The 19,643-nt window shown below is 42.0% G+C and overlaps 1 protein-coding gene across 6 annotated transcripts in view; it reads right to left on the bottom strand.

Annotated features, from left to right (window-relative positions):
* KIAA2012 (KIAA2012 ortholog) overlaps window positions 1–19,394 on the bottom strand; it is a 108,053-nt gene extending 88,659 nt beyond the window's left edge. For 5 of the 6 annotated variants that reach the window (XM_086719293.1, XM_086719296.1, XM_086719295.1 and 2 more), the window contains exons 1-3: window positions 18,870–19,394; window positions 17,178–17,462; window positions 1,909–2,068 (exon numbers count right to left, since the gene is read on the bottom strand). In XM_086719293.1, coding sequence (XP_086575419.1) covers window positions 1,909–2,068; window positions 17,178–17,462; window positions 18,870–18,953 — 529 coding nt within the window. In that variant the 5' untranslated portion in view covers window positions 18,954–19,394. The remainder of the gene's footprint in view (window positions 1–1,908; window positions 2,069–17,177; window positions 17,463–18,869) is intronic. The other variant, XM_086719298.1, reaches the window with a different exon arrangement.
* Between the last annotated feature and the right edge of the window lie 249 nt (window positions 19,395–19,643).

The raw sequence follows: 19,643 nt of genomic DNA, 5'->3' as shown, positions 1-19,643 counted from the left end.
GTAAAAGGCTCCTCCTGCTTCAGGGGGAGAATCTAATGGTTTTTACCGGATGTATCCTACTTGCTACATAGGCCCCATGATTCTCCATTCAGTCATTCTACAATTATTTATTGGGGGTTACCACTGCTAGGCAGTGGGATAGACACAGAAGAACCAGACATAGGCCTCTTTTTTTTTTTTTTTTTTAAATTTTTTTTTTTTTTTTTTTTTCAACGTTTATTTATTTTTGGGACAGAGAGAGACAGAGCATGAACGGGGGAGGGGCAGAGAGAGAGGGAGACACAGAATCGGAAACAGGCTCCAGGCTCTGAGCCATCAGCCCAGAGCCTGACGCGGGGCTCGAACTCACGGACCGCGAGATCGTGACCTGGCTGAAGTCGGACGCCTAACCGACTGCGCCACCCAGGCGCCCCATAGGCCTCTTTTAAAGGCACTAATAATCTGTTGGAGAGATGAAGCTCTTCTGCGTTCAATTGTTTGGCCCCAAATGTTGATGTGATATAAGGTCAGAAAATAAGGAGCTCGATATTGGCTAGAGTTGTCAGAGAAGGATTTGTAGAAAATGTGGGTCTGAAGGGTGTGGAGGGGTTATCATTGGGGTGGAAATATGGGACCAAAGAACATACTGGGATTATAAAGGTAATGAGCTCTGAGATGTGATGGAAGGGGTAGCCGAGGCCATTGGGCCAGTGATCTCATACCGCAGTATTGCTGTTGTTCCCCCAACTTGAGGAGACATTTTCTTATCTTAAGAGGAGTTATTGTCCTTGAAGATGTTTGGGCCAGGCTCTGAGGCAGTGGTCTGCTCTGTCCTCTGCCCCACCCAAAGATAAACATATCTTTAGTTAAGAGGCTGTTTCTCACAAGTGTTAAATAAATGGAACTGCCTGCAATGCTGGGCCTGCCATGAAGGTAAAACCTACTGGACAAGCCCACACCTCATCTTCCTTCAAGTCATCACTCATTGGGGAAATAGTTGTTTTCTCTCCTTTTCCAAGGTAAACCTATAAAGTAAGAAGAAAGTCAGTCTTCTTGTGGTCCTGTTTGTGCTGAAGAAATGGCAAACATGCAGTGGGCACTGGCAAATCCTACTTCTCACTCCTCTCATCCCCAGTAGGTTTGCCAAATAAAATATGGGATGTCCAGTTAAAATTGAATTTCAGATAAACAATGAATACTTTTTTAGCAGAAATATGTACCAAATGTTACAAGTTTTACTCTGTGTGTGTGTATCTATCTGTGTGGGTCTCTGTTTATTTGCTAAATCTCTGGCAATTTGAATCCCCAATAGTTTCCTGTTTTCATTTTCAAGCCTTTACAGAGTGCATTTGGGGTCTCTGTTCAGCAGAAGGGTGTCCATCTCCTAAGTGGATGATGCTGGAGAGCTGCCATCTTTAAGAGGAGGAAGCCTAACATTTCTACTTCCTGGAGGATCTGGGATCACCTCAGAATGGGAACTAGGGAATATTGGGGTGAATGTGGAGCTGGCGGTATGAGGAGATCTGCCTTCTGGTCCCAGCTTTGCTTTTGGCTGAATGACTTTGGGCAAATTATTTTGTCCCCTGGGCCTCTTTTCTTTATCTTGTAAAAGAGAGGGATTGATTGGAGGATCTGAAGTCTCTGAGTAGAGAAGGTTGGGAAGAAAATTCTGCTTAGGATGTACAGTGTGAAGGTCCTGAGGGGAGCTAGAGAGAAGGCAAAACTTCAGGCTGTATGTTCCTCTGCAAATGTTGGGGAGGACAAAAGGTAAAGGGTATGATAGAGGCTCTCAGCTCCCAAGCTTGAGCACCTTTGCCTTAACACAAAATTGGACCTAAATTCTGATGTTTCAGGACTTGATGGAAAAAAGACTCTCACACCAGAAGGCAGGGCAGCTCAGGATGTATGTCCTCCCACTGCCCCACTGACCTGCACATTGGAGCCTGTACATTGTGTCAGGCGGCCATGTCCGCAAGAGGCCTCGGAGGTATCTCTTGGCTGAATACCCAGGCTGCATCTGCCGTTGGGCCTGGCTCTCTGGTTGGCTTCGGAAGTGGAGGTATGGTTGCCAGGTTCTGTCCTGCTCCCTCTGTGGGGACACCATGGAAATAGCATGGCTGCTGAGCCCTGAGCCTCCCAGTGATACAGGCTGGTTAGCACAATCCTCATCAGTACACTGGGAGACTCCTGGAAGGTGCCTAAAGGCACAGATGCCTCAGCCAACAGACATAAACCAAGAGCCCACAGAGCAAAGCTCTGAAAGGCCCCTGTAGATTTTCAGTTGGAAGGAGAAGGAGAAATGAGAAATTCCAGACCCCATCTTGAGACAAAGCATCAGAAAAGAATAAAGAGCTTCAAAAGAAAACACATCACTTAGTTCAGCCTGTGGAAAGAATTTTAGCACCTTAAAAAGTGGCCCTGTAGGGCAATGGGAAAGTCAGCTCAACAAGTCAGCATCAGCATTTAATGTTTGTAATATGAATAATGGAACAGACAAACTATGTTCATGTTAACGGGAAGCCTTGCGTTTTGAAAATATCTGGCTCTGCTGCATTTCATTTCAGTCCAGGAGAATTTTCTGGGAACCTACCTGCCAAAGTCAGTTCCACTGTGCAAGACATCATGTGGAATAAATGTGAATAAGAACATCTTACACTTGGCCGGGGATATATATTCTACAGAGAACTTTCACCTCATTATAATCCTTTAATGTGGATGAGTTAATACTATAACTACTTAAATGATGCAGAAACTCTCTAACTATGATCAGTTAAGCACAAGAATAGCAAACATGAGGACTTGTGTTGACATCTATCCTCCTCCCCCTTGTCTGTGGTAGACATCACCAATCAATCATGACATTCTTGACTGATGAGCAGTTTGTGATTTGAGTCCTTCTCTTAAAGAATTTTTTAAAAACAGGCATAATTAAGATATAATAACATGCACAGGGCTAAAATGTTCAGTTTAATAAAATCTGACAATTGTATACACCTCTGTAACCATCACACAAAACAAAAATATAGCCCAGAAAGATCCCTCATGCCACTTCCTGGTCAATTTCTCCCCACCCATCAGGTAATCACCTTTGTCAGGTGAGGTCAGTAAGCCAGTGGCCTGAGCTACTTTGCTGTATCCTGCCAAAATTTATCAAAGAAGGCTTATGTTTAAATTTTAAAAAGTAGGAAAAAAGAAAAAAAAATGTGATGGAAATATAGAACGTGCCTGATGTGGAGAGGAAGGCCTTAGGATTTGGGTTCTTGCTCTGGTTTGCTCCAGTTCGATGTATTCAGGAGATCAAAATGCCACAGAAAGACAGCCCACAGCTGTAGCTGAGCATTCAAGACCACCAGAGACTCTTCTTCAGCTAAAGAGAGAGCTGGGAAGCCAAAGGCCATAGGATAAAGGAATATCTCTGCTGGGAAGAGAGAAACAGGTATCCAGGACATTCATTCATTCATTCATTAATTCATTCATTCATTCATCCATTTTATTCATTCATACATACAGTGCATCAAACAATATGTCAGGCACTGGAGAAAAAGGGACAAATAAGATTGATAACTAACAAAATAATTTGAGTAACAGAGAAAAGAAAGCATGGCTAATTACTCAATTGGTTGTCCTCTTTAGGAATTTGTAAATTAAACGAATGTTTGGAATCCAAACACAAAGCATCAACTGGTCTCTGATGTCTGAACATTTTATGTGGCAGGTACTTCAAGTGCAAAAAGACCCTGAAAAATTCAGTCCCACATACATCTTGAGGCTTTTTCCGGAGGATAAGAAAGAGAAGGATTATAGGGAGGGCAATGCCCTTCCTTGCCCTTGGCAGGGAAGCTGTAGTCGATGACATTGTCCAGCAGCAGAATGTCCAGGCCATGGGCTGCCAGGTCCATCATGATAAGGATGGAGCACTTGCCATGGGTGAGCTTGGAGAGGTTGATCTTGCGGGCCGTCTGGTCCCGGGCACTGTAGATGTGGGCACAACTCACCCCCTGGGTCCTCAGCAGCTCGCCGAGGTACTCCGCGTGGTGCTTCGTGGCCACAGGCACCACCGTCTGGTCCTGGGGCTTCACGACTGTGTGCAGCAGGTGGAGCAGCACGGTGGCTCTGGTGTCCTTGCGCCACAAGGAAGAAGGAGGTCTTGAGCTGCTCGTTGAGTTTGGCATCCACACTGAGCCGGACAAGCACGGGCTCCGTGAGGCCTGCCCGGGGAAACCCCACCAGCAGTTTGGGCAGCATGGCCGAGAACAGGACCGTCTGGTGGCCCCCAGGGAGGCGGCAGATGATTTCCTGCCGCTGCTTGGCAAACCCCATCTCGAAGAGCCTGTCTGCCTCATCGAACACTGCATACTCCACGCTCTGCAGCTTCAGGTTCATCTCCACAGCCACATACACCAAGCACCCAGGGGTGGCAATGATTATGTCGGGATTTTCATGCAGGGCTGCAAACTGGCCTTTCTTCTTGTCCCTGCCCAGGATCAGGCAGTCCTGAGGCAAACTGATCCAAGTTCTCTCTCATTCCATTTTTTCATTTGGTCATGTAGTCGTCTTTACTGAGCACCATCTTTGTGCCAGGCACTGTGGTAAGCCCTGGAATATGGAGCCATTAGATCTTTCTGGGTGAATTGGAACTTCATTTCCTCCGTGTAAATCTTTGCTTCAAATGACTTCTCTCTGCCATAAGACTGAGCCTCCTCTGAGAGTCTGTGGGCCCTATGTAGATAGCATGATGCACATGTTGATCTGGACAAGAGCCCCTTATTGTTTCTCTTTCATGGGTATTTTTGAAGTTATCAGCTAGGTTCTGGAGCTTTACTGGGAAGTTTGCTAAATGGGACAGGGTGTTGCCAAGAAGAGTTAGAAAATCCTTTGTCCTGGAATTTGGGGTATTTAGATACATTTTTGCCTGTAGTTTGAAAGCTGATCTTGCCTCTGTATTAGTTTCCTATTGCTGCTTTAACAAATTACCATTTACTTAATGGCTTTAAACAATAAAAATTTATGATCTTATAGTTCAGGAAGTCAGAAGTTTAAAATAGATCTCACTGGGCTAACATCAAGGTGTTGACAGGGCCCTATTTTCTGTGGATGCTCTAGTGGATAATCTGTTTCTTGGCATTTTCCAGTTTCTAAAGGCTCCTTGCTTGTGACCCCTTCTTCCATCTTCAAAGCTAACAAAGTTGGGCTAAGTCCTTCTCATGCTGCTCTCTCCTGGTTCTCCCTTTTGATTCCTTCTTCCACTTTTAAGGATCCTTGTGCGTATACTGAGCCAGCCCTGATAATCCAGGATAATATCTTTGTTTTAAGGCCATTTTATTAGCAACCTTAATTCCATCTCCAACCTTAATTTCCTTTTGCCACTTAATCTAATATATTCATATGTTCCAGGGATTAAGACATAAACAACTTTGAGAGTCATAATTTTGTCTAGTACAGTTTCTTTAAATTTTTTCTAGTTTTCTGGTTTTTCTTAATAGTTTCTCAAATCATGCCTATGAAGTTGGTTGGTAAATTTCACATCTTATTGGATAAACTGATACAGTGAGAGAGGCCCAGAGCTTGCTTAGGGCTACCAAGAAGACAAGTCAGGGTTGAATCTATTCACTCATTTCCAAGGTGTGGAGTCTACGGCCATACCACTCTGAACGCATCCGATCTCATCTACTTTCGTAAGCTAAGCAGAGTCAGGCCTGGTTAGTACTTGGTATGGGAGTCCAAGGTGTGAAACAATATGTTAAGTAGAAAAAAGCAAGATACAAGAGAGAATGTAAAGTACAATTACAATCTTATAAAAATATATAAGTATATAATCATGGTGGAAAGACTAGAAGAAAATATATTAAAATTCTAATAACAGTGGTAATAGAGTGTTGGGCATACGATTACAGCTAGTTTTTTTCTTCTTCCTTTTTTAAAATAAAATAGGGGTGCCTGGGAGGCTCAGTCAGTTAAGCGTCCTACTCTTGGTTTCAGCTCAGGTCATGATCTCAAGGTCTGTGGGATTAAGCCGTGTCTTGGGCTCTGTGCTGGCAGTGTGGAGCCTGCTTTCTCTCTCTCTCTCTCCCTATCCCTCCCTGGCCCTCCCCCACTCACATGCACTTGCTCACTTGCTCTCAAAGATGAATAAATATACTTTAAAAAATCAGCAGTGGTTAGATTATATTAATAAATGGAAAACATGTTAAAAATTAATTTGTTTTATTGCACCCACCCTCCTCTCATATGTATAACCTCAGTTCCTTCTCCAACATTATCCTGGACCTCTAACTGCCAGAAGTTACTATAAAACCTAAAAGGAGACAGAAGGGAGCCAGGAAGGGAATTTCTGGAACAGGGAAATGAGTGACAGCAGGAGGCTGGCTGTGATGTTTTCAAACTTTTCAGGTCTGCCTTGGCTTTGCCAATCAACTCCAGCTCTGGTTTCTTCTGAAATGAGTAATTAGTGTGCAGAGTGGCCTGTTATCTACACTCCACTAGAGTGCTTCCTCTAACAAGGGACTTTCTCTGGCCAGCCATGTTCCCAGTGCTCACCGGTCCTCCATGTGCAGAGGAGAAAAGGGGACCCCAGCACCTGTCCCCATCCCTGCACTGGCTGTCATGTCCACCCTGGACCCAATGATGGTAGGTGACGGTTTGCAAAGAATGAAAGGAGCTGGTGCAGGCTGTGTTCCTGCTCAGCAGATATGGGGTGGCAGGGTTCCAGGTTCCCCAGGAAAGCAAGAAAGGCCTGGACAGCCAGCTGCTTTCTTACCACAGATGGTGGCCAGTCTTTGTGTGCAGAAGTCGACAGAGGGATGAAGAGAAAAGTCCAGAAATCCCAGGACTGGCAGGCAAATCCCTGTACAACTTGACGCCACCCTCTTTTTCCAGCTAAGAGCCATTCCTGTCTAATTTCCCTGACTGTCTTCCCTCTATGCCTTCACTTACCTATAACTGGATAGTTACTCTACACTTATTTTTACCACAAGACTCAGCTCAAATTCCCCCTCCTCCAAGATATCACTGTGGTCACTCTAATCTGGTCCTTGACCAGATTGCACACCCTTACTGGGTAGAGGCTATGGCCTCTCCCTGACACACCCTGGCAACTAATATGTTTATCTGACAACTATTTGTTGAGCATCTGCCATATGTCAGGTACTGTTCTAGGCACTGACTAGTTAATAACTAGTCAAGATGTTAAAAAATAAATAAAACTTCAAAAGTATTTATTTATTTATTTATTTATTTATTTATTTATTTATTTATGTATTTATATGTTTATTAAAAAAATGTTAATGCTTATTTACTTTTAAGAGAGAGAGAGAGAGTGTGTGTGAGCATGAGTGAGGGAGGGGCAGAGTTAGAGGGAGACACAGAATCTGAAGCGGGCTCTAGGCTCTGAGCTGTCAGCACAGAGCCACACGCGGGGCTCAAACTCACAAACCGTGAGATCATGACCTAAGCCGAAGTCAGACACTTAACCAAACTGAGCCACCCAGGCACCCAAATGTCTATTTGTTTTAGAGAGAGAGAGAGCGAGCAAGTGAGAACGGGGGCGGGGGGACATAGAGGGAGACAGAGCATCCAAAGCAGGCTCCACACCGTTAGCACAGAGCGTGACGTGGGGCTTGAACTAATCATTGGTGAGATCATTACCTGAGTCAAAGTCAGGGTCTGAAACCACTGAGCTATCCAGGTGCCCCAAAGTCCAAACTTTAAAAGAGAGGGTGACCACCCGTTGTTGTTGCACCTGTGCAGGTGTGACTGGAGCCAGCCTTGGAGATGCCAGGTAAATGCAACTGGAGTAGAAGTCGGGGTGGGATGGGAAGGGAGAGATGTTCAGCCACTTGCAGCTGTGCCTGGGAAGTCTTCTCCACCTCCAGCCTGACTTCAATCAGCTTTGTGTAAACACTACCATTCTCAGTCAGTTGTTTTCTCTGCAGGTTTAATTTCTGTGATTCTGTGCAAATGATACTATCTCTCTCCCGTATGTCTTTGGTGATGATATGTTCCTGGATATCAAGCCATTAAAAAGAGAATCATAAAGCCGTCTGAATTTTTCCAAAGTTGCAATGTTGTAACAGGGCTTGATTCTTGGCCAAACAATTTAGCATCAAAGATTTGACGAGCCATATGTCACAAATGCAAAGGTGCAACAACTAGAATCAAAACCAGCAAAAATTAAGCTTTAGTTCTTATAAGAGCTCGGTCTGCTTGGATTTGAATCCTGGTTCCACCAGGATTACTAGCTGTGTGACTTTGGGGAAATTACTTGACCCATCTCTGCCTCAGTTAAGAAACTGTCAAATGAGGATGATAAAAGTATATACCCTACATGCAAAACAATGAAGTTGGACCATTACCTCACAGGATCCACAAAAACTAACTCAAAGACCTGAGTATAAAAGCTAAAATTATAAAACTCTTAAAAAAACATAGGAGAGGGGTGCCTGGGTAGCTCAGTTGGTTAAGCGTCGACCTCGGCTCAGGTCATGATCTCACAGTTTGTGGGTTTGAGCCCCGTGTTGGGCTCTCTGCTGACAGCTCAGAGCCTGGAGCCTGCTTGGGATTCTGTGTGTGTGTGTCTCACTCTGTCCCTGCCCTGTTTGCACTCTGTTTCTATCTGTCTGTCTCTCTCTGTCACTCTCTCTCAAAAATAAATAAACATTAAAAGAAAACACAGGAGAAAAGTTTCATGACATCAGATTTGGAAATAGTTTCTTGAATATGATGCAACTTGTGCATCAAAGAATACCATCAGCAGAGTGAAAAGGCAACCCAGAGAATGGGAGAAATTATTTACAAATTCTATATCTGATAAGGGATTAATATTCAGAATATATAAAGAACTCCTGCAACTCAAAAACAAACAAAACAAAACAGCCTTATTTTAAGAATGGACAAAGGACTTGAATAGACAGTTCTCCAATGAAGATATACACGTGGCCAATAAGGACATGAAAAGATGCTTAATGTGTCTTATCATTAAGAAAGTGCAAATCAAAACCATGATGAAAGGCCACTTCACACCTGTTAAGATGGTTCTATTAAAAAAAAAAACACAAAAAACAACCCAGAATATAAAAAGTATCAGTGAGGATGCGGGGAAATTGGAACACTTGTGCATGGCTGATGGGAATGTAAAATGATGCAGCTGCATCTATGGAAAACAATATGGCAATTCCTCAAAAAATTAAAAGTAAAATTACCATATGATACAGCAATTCTACTTCTGGGTATATACCCTAAGGAGTTGAAAGCAGGGACATTAACTGAGAGATATATATTTTTTAAGATTTTATTTTTAAGTAATCTCTACATTCAATGTAGGGCTCAAACTCACAACCTTGAGACCAAGAGTTGCATGCTCCACCAACTGAGCCAGCCAGACTCCCCAAACAGATAGGTATTTGTACACCCATGTGTATAGCAACCTTGTTCACAATAGCCCAAATATGGATGCAATCTAAATGTCTATTAACTGATGAAGGGATAAACAAAACATGGTATATACATAGAGGACTATTATTCAGCTTAAAAAAAATGAAATTCTGATGCATGCTACAACGTGAATGAACCTTGAAGACATTATGCTAAGTGAAATAAGCCAGTCACAAAATACTAAAAGCATAACTACTGTATGATTCCATTCAGATGAGGTACTTAGTCAAATTCATAGAGACAAAAAGTAGAATGATGGTTGCCAGTAGCTGGTGGGGAGGGGGAAATAGGGAGTTATTGTTTAATGGGTGCAGTTTTGCAAGATAAAGAAAGTTCTGGGGGTGCCAGCTGGCTCAGTCAGTGGAGCATGCAATTGTTGATCTCTAGGTTGTAAATTCGAGTGCATGTTGGGTGTAGAGATTACTTAAAAATAAAATGTTAAAAAAAAAGTTTTGGAGATGGATGGAAGTAATGGTTGTACAATGATATGAATGTACTTACTGCCATTGAACTGTTACATTTAAAATTGAATGGTAAATTTTATGTTATGCCTATTTTACAGCAGTGAAAAAGTACACCCCTCATAAAGTTGTTGTGAGGATTAAATGAGATAGTAAGTATAAAGTGCTTAGAATAGTGATGGATATAATAGTGTTATGTGTTGGCCATTATAAATATTCTCAATCTAGTATACATGGGGATCAGTGGATGAAGTACATAAAGCCTAGAAAAATAGAAGTCTACTGAATCATATATATGGCTAACTATGAACATATTACCTATAACCCAGATTAATTTGATGAAAATCTGACTTGCTTTCCTAGAATTGTAAATGGTTTTAAGGCATGTTTTGGAAGACCCAGATCTCTCTCTCTTTTTAAAAAAAATTTTTTTTTAATGCTTACTTATTTTTGAGAGAGAGAGAGAGAGACAGAGCACAAGTGGAATAGGGGCAGAGAGAGAGAGAGAGAGACAGAATCTGAAGCAGGCTCCAGGCTCTGAGCTGTCGGCACAGAGCCCACATGGGGCTCAAACTCATGAGCCAGGATATCATGACTGAGCAGAAGTTGGGTACTTAACCGACTGAGCCATCTAGGCGCCCCTCTCTTTTTTTTTTTTTTAAGTTTATTTTTATTTATTTTGAGAGAGAGAGAGCAAGAGCGAGAGAGAGTGAGCAAGCGGGGTAGGGGCAGAGACAGAGGAGAGACAGAATCCCAGGCAGGCTCTGTGCTGTCAGTGCAGAGCCTGATGTAAGGCTGGAACTCATGAACTGTGAGATCATGACCTGAGCCGAAATCAACAGATGCTTAACCAACTGAGTCAGCCAGGCACCCCTGGAAGAGCCGCATCTCTTTTTTTAAAAAGGCTGTTAAAGCAAGAGAGATAATTCTTTTCTCTGGAGCATATGGAATCTTCAAAATGAGACCCTCTGGGAGTTAGGAGTGAGGCTTTGGAATCTGTTGTTTCGGTTCTAAGCCTAGCTCCACCCCTTAGATGTGTAACTTCGGGCAAGTTAATTAACTTCATGCCCCAGTGTTTCCTCCTACAAAATGGGGGTAAAACTAGCACCCAGATCATAGGCTTGTGCAAATTGAGTGTGGTTATGTAGATAAAATGCCTGGCATACATTAAGCACTCAATAAGTGCTGGCTATTATTGATAATACCTTTGACTTCATTGTCATGGCTGAACTATGATTTGCTCTTGATCTTTCCTAAGTACAACTACTCAGGAGCTGCTCAGATGGAGGACACTCTGCAAAAGGAGTACAGTCAAATCACTCTGTCTCCCCTTCACTGCTTTGGTGCCTACTTGACAGTTTGTTGATAACCATTCGAGCTCTGATCACTTTTTAGGAACACCATTGCACAAGTAGCAGGTAATTGCAAAGGGAACTTCTTCTTCCTGATCTTTGGTTCAAAAAGTAATTTGTTATTCTTCCTACTTTTCTATATTTTTCTATTTTGTATGATGAATCATTATGTTTAGAATAGAGAAATATATTTCTCACAATATTACTTGAAAAATAGTAGCCTGAAGATGCCTTCATGGCTTGGACATTGGCTGAAAACACCAAATGAAGAGTTAGGAGCATTCAGTATTGAGATGTGTAGAAAAATTAGGCAGTGTAGAATGCATAAGGATATACTGAAAGTGGAACAAATTTGATGTTACTCTTAAACATAGCTACATGTATAAGGAAGATGGCAGAAGCAATATATCCTTGGTTGAAATCAACTATAGTAATCTAAATCCTATTTATCCCTCCATGGGACAGAGAAATGGGATGCTCTGTGAAATGAACTTTTTAAACAAATTATTTTTAACACACTATTTAATCAATGTTCCATTGTTGGATATTTAAAAAATATCACCAGATTTACAAAATTCTAAAAATATAATAAGAAATACTGGGGGCACCTGGCTGACTCTGTTGGTAGAGCATGTGACTCTTGATCTCCAGGTTGTGAGTTTAAGCCGCACATCAGGCTTACTGCTATCAGTGCAGAGCCTGCTTTGGATACTCTGTCCCCCTCTCTCTCTGCCCCTCCCCCATTTGCACTCTCTGAAAAATAATTAAAACGTTAAAAAAAAGACAAAACAAACACACTCTTTGTAACTAAATAAAAATAAAAAACATTAAAAAATATGAAATACTAAAATAATGTGAAAATTATTTAATATTTCTGATGATTTGGGAAGTACTTTCTCTATGCTTTGCTTCTGCTATGTTTCAAGAGCATCATTATTACTATCATTTAGATACTACCCTACTACCCCAAACTATGGTTATTTAGGTTTTATAGCTATATGATTTCTGAAAAAAATTTTTTTTAATTTTATTTATTTATTTTGAGAGAGACAAAGGAAGGGCAGAGAGAGAGGGAGAGAGAGAGCCCGACTCAGGGCTCCAACTCATGAAATCATGAGATCATGAGCTGAGCCGATACCAATAGTCAGATGCTTAACCATCTGAGCCATCCAGATGCCCCACTATTTGATTTCTAAATACTGAGAGGCTGAATGAATTAAAGCCCTTGGGAAAAATGATTATCACTTTAGGAATGTTTTAACAATATTTTCTTTGAAAAACAAAGCAACATGTTTGTATCTAGAAGTGTGAGAACTCTGACATCTAATCTCTTGATTTAGCACTTATCTTTGCTCATTAAGAGTTGGGCCATCAAGACAGTTAAAGAGAAGGGGCACCTCAGTGGCTCAGTTGGTTAAGTATCAGACTCTTGAATTCGGCTCAGGTCATGGTCTCAGGGTCATGAGATCAAGCCCAGCATTGGGCTCCACACTGGGTGTGAAGCCTGCTTAAGATTCTCTCTCTCTCTCTCTCTCTCTCTCTCTCTCCCTCTCCCTCTCCCTCTCTCTCTCTCAACCTCCCCCACAAGTGTTCTCTCTCTCTCAAAAAAAAAAAAAAAGCAAAAAAAAAAAAAAAAGAAATTTAAAGAATAAGTGTATGTTGAGCTATAAAACCCAAACACACTGCCACTGAATGTCATTAGATCCATATATGGAACTGGAGATAATGTGAGATGCTTTAAAAACTTAATTGCACCTCCCTGTGATGGGCTCTATTATTACAGGTCTGAATGAGCTGGAATTTTGCAGGTTTCCTGATTCACAGTTCAGCCAGTATAGATCCTTCTGTAAGCAGCCCTACTCTGTCAACTATCTCCCCTTCCCTCCCACCCCCATTTTGGTTCTTTTACTTTGAGTGTGGTGTTTTTAACTCTTGAACTATATACTATTTTGATAAGGAAATACTGACCCTGAGGAACAGATAGTGTGGTGATTGGTGGGCCTAATTTACAGTACTATTTCTATCTCATTTCCCTTCCTGATCTCATCTGGCTCTTGAAGGTCAACCTCACTCTCTGTCACTGTCTACTTCCTTCAAAGTTATAGATTTTTACTTTAAAAATTTTTTATTTTATTCATTTTTTTAACAGGAGGAAATCTGATTTAATTACATATGTACAGGGAATCCACATAAACATGAAAGATTACCCACAGATTTAAATTTAATTTTTAAAATACCATGACTTCATAAAATTCTATGACTTAAAAAATTAATGTTTGGTAAAAATGTATGTATGAGTAAAAATATGACTTTTAATTCCACCACCCATCGTTAAAATTTGGCATGTATCCCCCTGCTTATATAACTAATTTTTAAAAATTGGAATTACATTAGAGAGATGATGTTTTCTATATTGCTAGTCTCGAATTCTGGTGCAATTATCTACATGACTGTATAATCTTAAGTGAATGACTCGAACTCTCTGTGCTTTAATTTCCTCACCTCTAAAATGGGATAATAATAGTACCTACCCTCAGGACTTATGGGAAGCATACATGAGTTACATACAAAAAGTACTTAAAGCAGTGGCAGGAACATAGTAAATACCCAAAAAATGTTAAAGAACTTTGGTGTTTTTATTATATGAATATTACTTTGTAACCTGACTTAAAAATATACTGTGGATATTTTCTCATGTTCTTCATGACTACTACATGACTTTATTGCCCAACCCCAAATCCATTATATGACTGTACTATAATTTATTTAATTGATGTTTCATTGTTGGATGTTTATTATTTTCAATGCTTTGTATAGTAATAAATAACCTGTAGTAAACATTCTTGTGCATAAATCTTTGGGCACATCTCTGATTATTTCCTAAGGCAAATTCCTAAAAGTAGAATGCTAAATCAGAGTATTATATAGGCTTTTGCCAAAATGCCCTTCAGAAAAGTCTTGTGAATGTGTGTTCCTAATGTATGAGATGGCTTATTTCCCCAGAGCCTTCCCAGCACCGGATATTATGATTTTAATAGCTTCTTGCCAGTCTGTAGGTTTCATAATCAGATGGTGGTCTACAGTTCACAAAGCTCTCCTCTTCCAAGCTGTTCATTTTCTTTAATCCCAAATCCCTTCAGGTTACTCCTCCTATTTCAACCTACAATGACCTTTAATCTTTTTTTTTAATGTTTATCTATTTTTGAGAGAGAGGGGGAGAGAGAGAGAGAGAGACAGAGCATGAGCAGGGAAGAGGCAGAGAGAGGGAGACACAGAATCCAAAGCATGCTCCAGGCTCTGAGCTGTCAGCACAGAGCCTGATGTGGGGCTCGAACCCACAAATAGGGAAATTATGACCTGAGCGAAGTCGGACGCTTAACTGACTGAGCCACCCAGGCACCCCAATGTCCTTTAATCTTAAATTTCTACACTGTAACTAGTTCTTTTCTTTCTGATTTCTTCACACCATTTCTCTTCTACCCATTTGGTGGTAGAATACAGTGTTCTGTTTCGTTACAGGTGTGTGTTATATATCTGGTTAAGTGGGTACCACAGGAAGACAGGAACATCCCTTTTTCACTGAGCCCAAGTCTAACCCAAATGAAGCCATCCCCAAATAGACTCTTCTACTTTACAAAGTAAAAATATCCCTGCTGCCTGAAATATTTAAGCCATATTGACAAGTGTCTGAAAGCTGTGGAAGGTATTCTTACTCTTGACAATAAGTTAGCCTATACAGCAGGGTCCAACCAGGAAAAAGAAACCGCTCAAGTATTTAAACACAGCAAAAATTTAATTCAGGGAGTTGGTTGCACCGGTGATTAGAGAGCTCAGAAGCCAGAAATATGGTGAAGCAACACTGAGATTTGTAACATCAGGAAACCAGCACCATCCCTGGGCTCAAGGACAGAGGGAGGAACAGGTAGGGTCAGCTGGAGGAACCTGGTGAAGAGTCACACTGGGCCTGTCTGTTGGGAGCTGGACCACAGAGGTGATGCAAGTGTTCCTCACCACCTGCAGATAGAATGGGAGGGAAGAAATATCTTGGCTTTTCTCTTCTCTCTCTCCAGTCTCCTTCCAGTGTCTCCCACTGGCAAATTCAATTAGAAGCCAGTTGACACAGATGTTTGTGGAATTATATATAGTCTGTGGTCAACCCTACTTTTGTGTAGAGCAAAGTAAGTTAAAGGTGAGGAATGAATGTGAGGGCAAACAGGCCAAGTCCTGGCACAGTGACATCTGGAGGCCCTTCCAAGTCCATGGACAATAGGGCACAAGTGCAAAGCATGCCTGCCCTGGAGAGGTCAGCAATCCCAGGTTTGAATTCTGGCTCTGTCATTTACTAGCTCTGAGACCTTGGCCAGGTCACTTAACTCCTCTGAGCCTCAGTTCCCTCATTTATGAAAGGGGGCAAGAAAAACCATATGTCACAGAGTCACTGTGAAGATTAAATAAAATACTTCTCATACAATACTTCTCTGTATTTTGAAAGAATGAAAAGGGGCAGAGGAATCTTTCCTTTTGGAAGCTCTGCCTAGGGTGGGGTAGGTGATATGTTGCCCAATAATGATACTGGGAGATGATGTAAGAAACACTGGAAGTATCCTACATGATCGATTTATTCATTCCACAAACATTTATGGGTACTCACTATTTTCAGGAAATGATTTAGACATGGTTCCTGCCCTCAAGGAGATGGTGACAGATGGACAAAGTGATAAATGGCAATGCATGATTGTATGGGAATGTTCACAGAGGAGGGAGCAATGGGATATCTCTGCCTAGAGAAGTGGAGAAAACGTCACTGAGGAAATGACATCTGAGTCATATTTTGAAGGGTAAGCAGGAGCAGGAGAAGCAGATACAAAAGCACAGAGTCAGGAAAGGGCACAGAGTATTTGGGGAATGGTAAGCTATTCATATGGGTAGGGTCTCGGGTTCACAGTTCAGGTGGTGGTAAGAACAAGGGGTAGACGTGGCTGGATATGGAAGAGAAAGTCAACGTGAAGAGCCTGGTATAGGTAGCCAATGACTTTATCCTGTGGGGAATGAGAAGCCAGCAGACTTTTAAGCTAGGGAGTGGGGGCGCCTGGGTAGCTCAGTTAAGCGACCGAGGCTTGATTTCCGCTCAGGTCAGGATCTCGAGGTTCGTGAGTTCAAGCCACATGTCTGGTTCTGTGCTGACAGCACAGAGCCTGCTTGGGATTCTCTCTCTCTCTCTGCCCCTCCCCAACTCTCAATCTCTTACTCTCTTTCTCTCTCAAAAAATAAACTTAAAAAAAAAAAAAAAACAACAACTAGGGAGTGACCCAGCATCTATGGCCTAGAATTGTATAAAGTGATACATCTTCCTAGACTCTCACATGGCCTTGCCAAAGGGCTGATGCATGCAGTTATATAAAGCAGGGGCCATGTGGACATCTCATAAGACGTTAGAACATATGAATCAGAAAAATGAGCACAGGGATTTTCCCTTAACATTAAATTCAGAATGGAAAAACTCATTAACTTCTGCAGATGCTGAAGGGCTCAAGGTAAATATTTAAAATGTTCTCCCTCTCATTTCCACAAAGCCAAAAACATCAGAGGTATGATGATGATGCTTGTGGCTATGAGACAGGATTTCAAGGATTCTGATGAAATGTCTGCTGGCCTGGATCTGTCTGAAGCTGAAAAGGACTTTGTATTACTTTAACGGAAAGGAAAATACAAAATGATGGTAATATAGCCCTTTATCCTTTCAGAGCCTTTTCACATACATTATCTCATTTAAGCCTTTTGACAACTGAGTGAGGCAGATGAGGCCAAGAGTACAATCCCATTATAGAGATGAAGAAATGGAGATCCAAGTGTTTTATACCTTCTCTAGGGTCTGAGAAATTATAGCCAAAGCTACAACTGGATTTCTAGACCCACAGGCCAGCATCTTCCCCAAACCCAGGACTGTTCTGCCTACCTGTCCCCTTCCATATGCCAGGATGGCTTCTTTGAGGTCCTGGAGTGTGTGCAGTTCAAAACCCAGCCTCTTCCTGTGGCCTTTGGAGTGGTAGGGGCCTTTTCTCCTCCCTTCGGGTGTCCATGCTGATAAGGCTAAACCTTCTGAGTAGAGGATCAGGGCTCCCTTTCTAGTACTGAATGTTTTAGGAAGAAAGAGGCTCCAGGTGTGCTGGTTGGCAATGCCGTCATCCTGCGGTTTGCTGACCAGGACATAATCTTCTGGGGACTTCCAGTTCAAGTAATCCTGCAATGGAAAGAAACCACCTTGATCCAAGGCCCCTTTGTAGCAATACTACTTGTGCAAGGTGTTTGACATCTTTTAGTTTTTTAAATTATTTTTAAAAAATGTTTATTTTTGAGAGAGTGCAAGCAGGAGAGAGGCAAAGAAAGGGGGCACAGAGGATCCAAGTGGGCTCTGTGCTGACAGCAGCGAGCCAGTTCTGGGGCTCAACTCACAAACCACAAGATCATGATCTGAGCTGAAGTCAGACGCTCAACTGACTGAGCCACCCAGGCACCCCGACATTTTTTTAGTGACTGATTTTCTCTGAATGCTTCCATGGTGTCACAGAATACAACCACTCTTCTTAGCAACTGGTTTTATTCTCCACACCTCAGAATTAGTAGAACCCAGAGCAGAGTTCTGTTCTGTTTTACCCTCTGCAACTTTCAGGAGAGCCATTCATGCTCGGAGTCTTAAATAGGGTAGAGTGTAGGCTACAGGCCAGTTAAAATTTCCTAGTATGCAAATAAGTAGTCAGAATCATCAAAGGCAGCAGATAACTTTGAAATTAGAGCTGGACTAGCTGGCAGTTTAAATAGGGGAAAACTGTTCCAACCATCACTTCGACTGTACACAGGGAGAATTTCTATACATTCCAGATGCTATGTAACATTACCTAATTTGGCTATTTAGGACCCTATAAAGTAGTTGCATATCTTGTAAGTAAGTGAATGCTGCTGGCTACAGAGGTCCTTTGAAACTTTATATGTCTTTTACCATAGCAAAGGTCAAATATCACGACAAACTACCAAGACAATGGAAATCTCTGTATGATCCAAAAAATTTCAAAGAACCCCACTGGATTTCTTATTCCTGGCAGGATTCAATGAAATAAAATTCCAGTACAAGGGAATTTTGCCACCTCTTTAAAATCTTCTAAAATGAGATTTGTTTTTATTGTTTAAAAAAAATTTTTTTTTTGGCCTATGTTAAGTATGAGTCCTCTGGGTTGAATTTCAGACAGTTCAAGGAAGCCATTGAAATGGCATGAACATACGCAACATTTCAATCACAGAGGACAACTTCTCAAAACCAAACAGCCATCAATTTGCCTAGAACCCACATGGAAATTCTGATCTTGAACCAAACCATCTGAATTCTAGACAATCTGGAATCTCCTTCAGTCTAAAGCAAAGGAGACTGTAAGTTAGTGTCCAAGGGGAAGGAAGAGGGTCCCAGTGGCAATATTGATGTGCAAGCAAACTTTCTTATTTTCTTGAGTTTTACCAAGTAGGGGAAGTCTACCAGTGACCCCCACCACCTCACTAACAAACGGAACCAAAACACACATGGCTCAGCCCCAAATGGAAAAATAGAGCATTCCTTTCCCGCCCCCAAAATATGCCTTTATTCAGCTGTAAGACTTACCTCTGGTTCAAAATAGACTTCTAGCTTCTGTTTATTCTGGACCAACTTCCCATGTCCCCGGCTCAGTAGAGAGAGCGTGAACATGTTTCCCTCCTGACCACCCTTCTCAAGGGCAGTTCATCTTGGTTTTGAAGGCTGAAAACTGGTCACACCTCAAGATTTCCTGAGCTCAGCAGTGAGCCCTAGAAGACCACAAACACTGGGCCTTTTATTAAATACATTTTTCCTTCGTACAGCAGCTTCTTAATAACAACCAGCCACACAGTTTAGACAGTGTGTGTCTTTGTCGGGAGAAAAAAATAAACTGCAAACTCAGACTCCTCAAGCTCTGGATTGTCTATTCTCTGGGCAACCTCTCTCTTCTCTTTGCCTGTGCCCTTGTTGTCCCTTGGTCCTGTTGCTCTGTTACCGGCTTTGTGCATCTACAGATCTGGGCCATGGCACCATCCTTCTCATTGTGAGCAGAGGTTGTTTCCTGGTTGCTATGGCAGCACAGGGAAGTGAAGTCTCTTAAACCAGCCTAGGCAAGGCAGAGACTGCTGAGGGCAGTGCTCACACACTGAGGTGGGGGGGGAGGGGGGCGGGGGGGAGGGGAAGGTTTAAGGGACTAGGCTCAGATTTCAAGTCTTGATTGCAGGAGCAGGGGCGATATTGGGATATTTTTTTGGTTATAGTACTCATCTTGCTTTTAGAAAGTGTCTTTCCCTTTCTCCTGGTATGCAAACCTTACACTGTCAACTAACCATTAACAGACTCAGGGGAGTCATCTAGGTC

The sequence above is a fragment of the Puma concolor genome, chromosome C1 (assembly GCF_028749965.1).
Source record: "Puma concolor isolate L17-30 chromosome C1, mPumCon1.1.hap2, whole genome shotgun sequence".
Classification (NCBI taxonomy): domain Eukaryota; kingdom Metazoa; phylum Chordata; class Mammalia; order Carnivora; family Felidae; genus Puma; species Puma concolor.
This window is presented reverse-complemented; position numbering and strand designations above follow the sequence as displayed.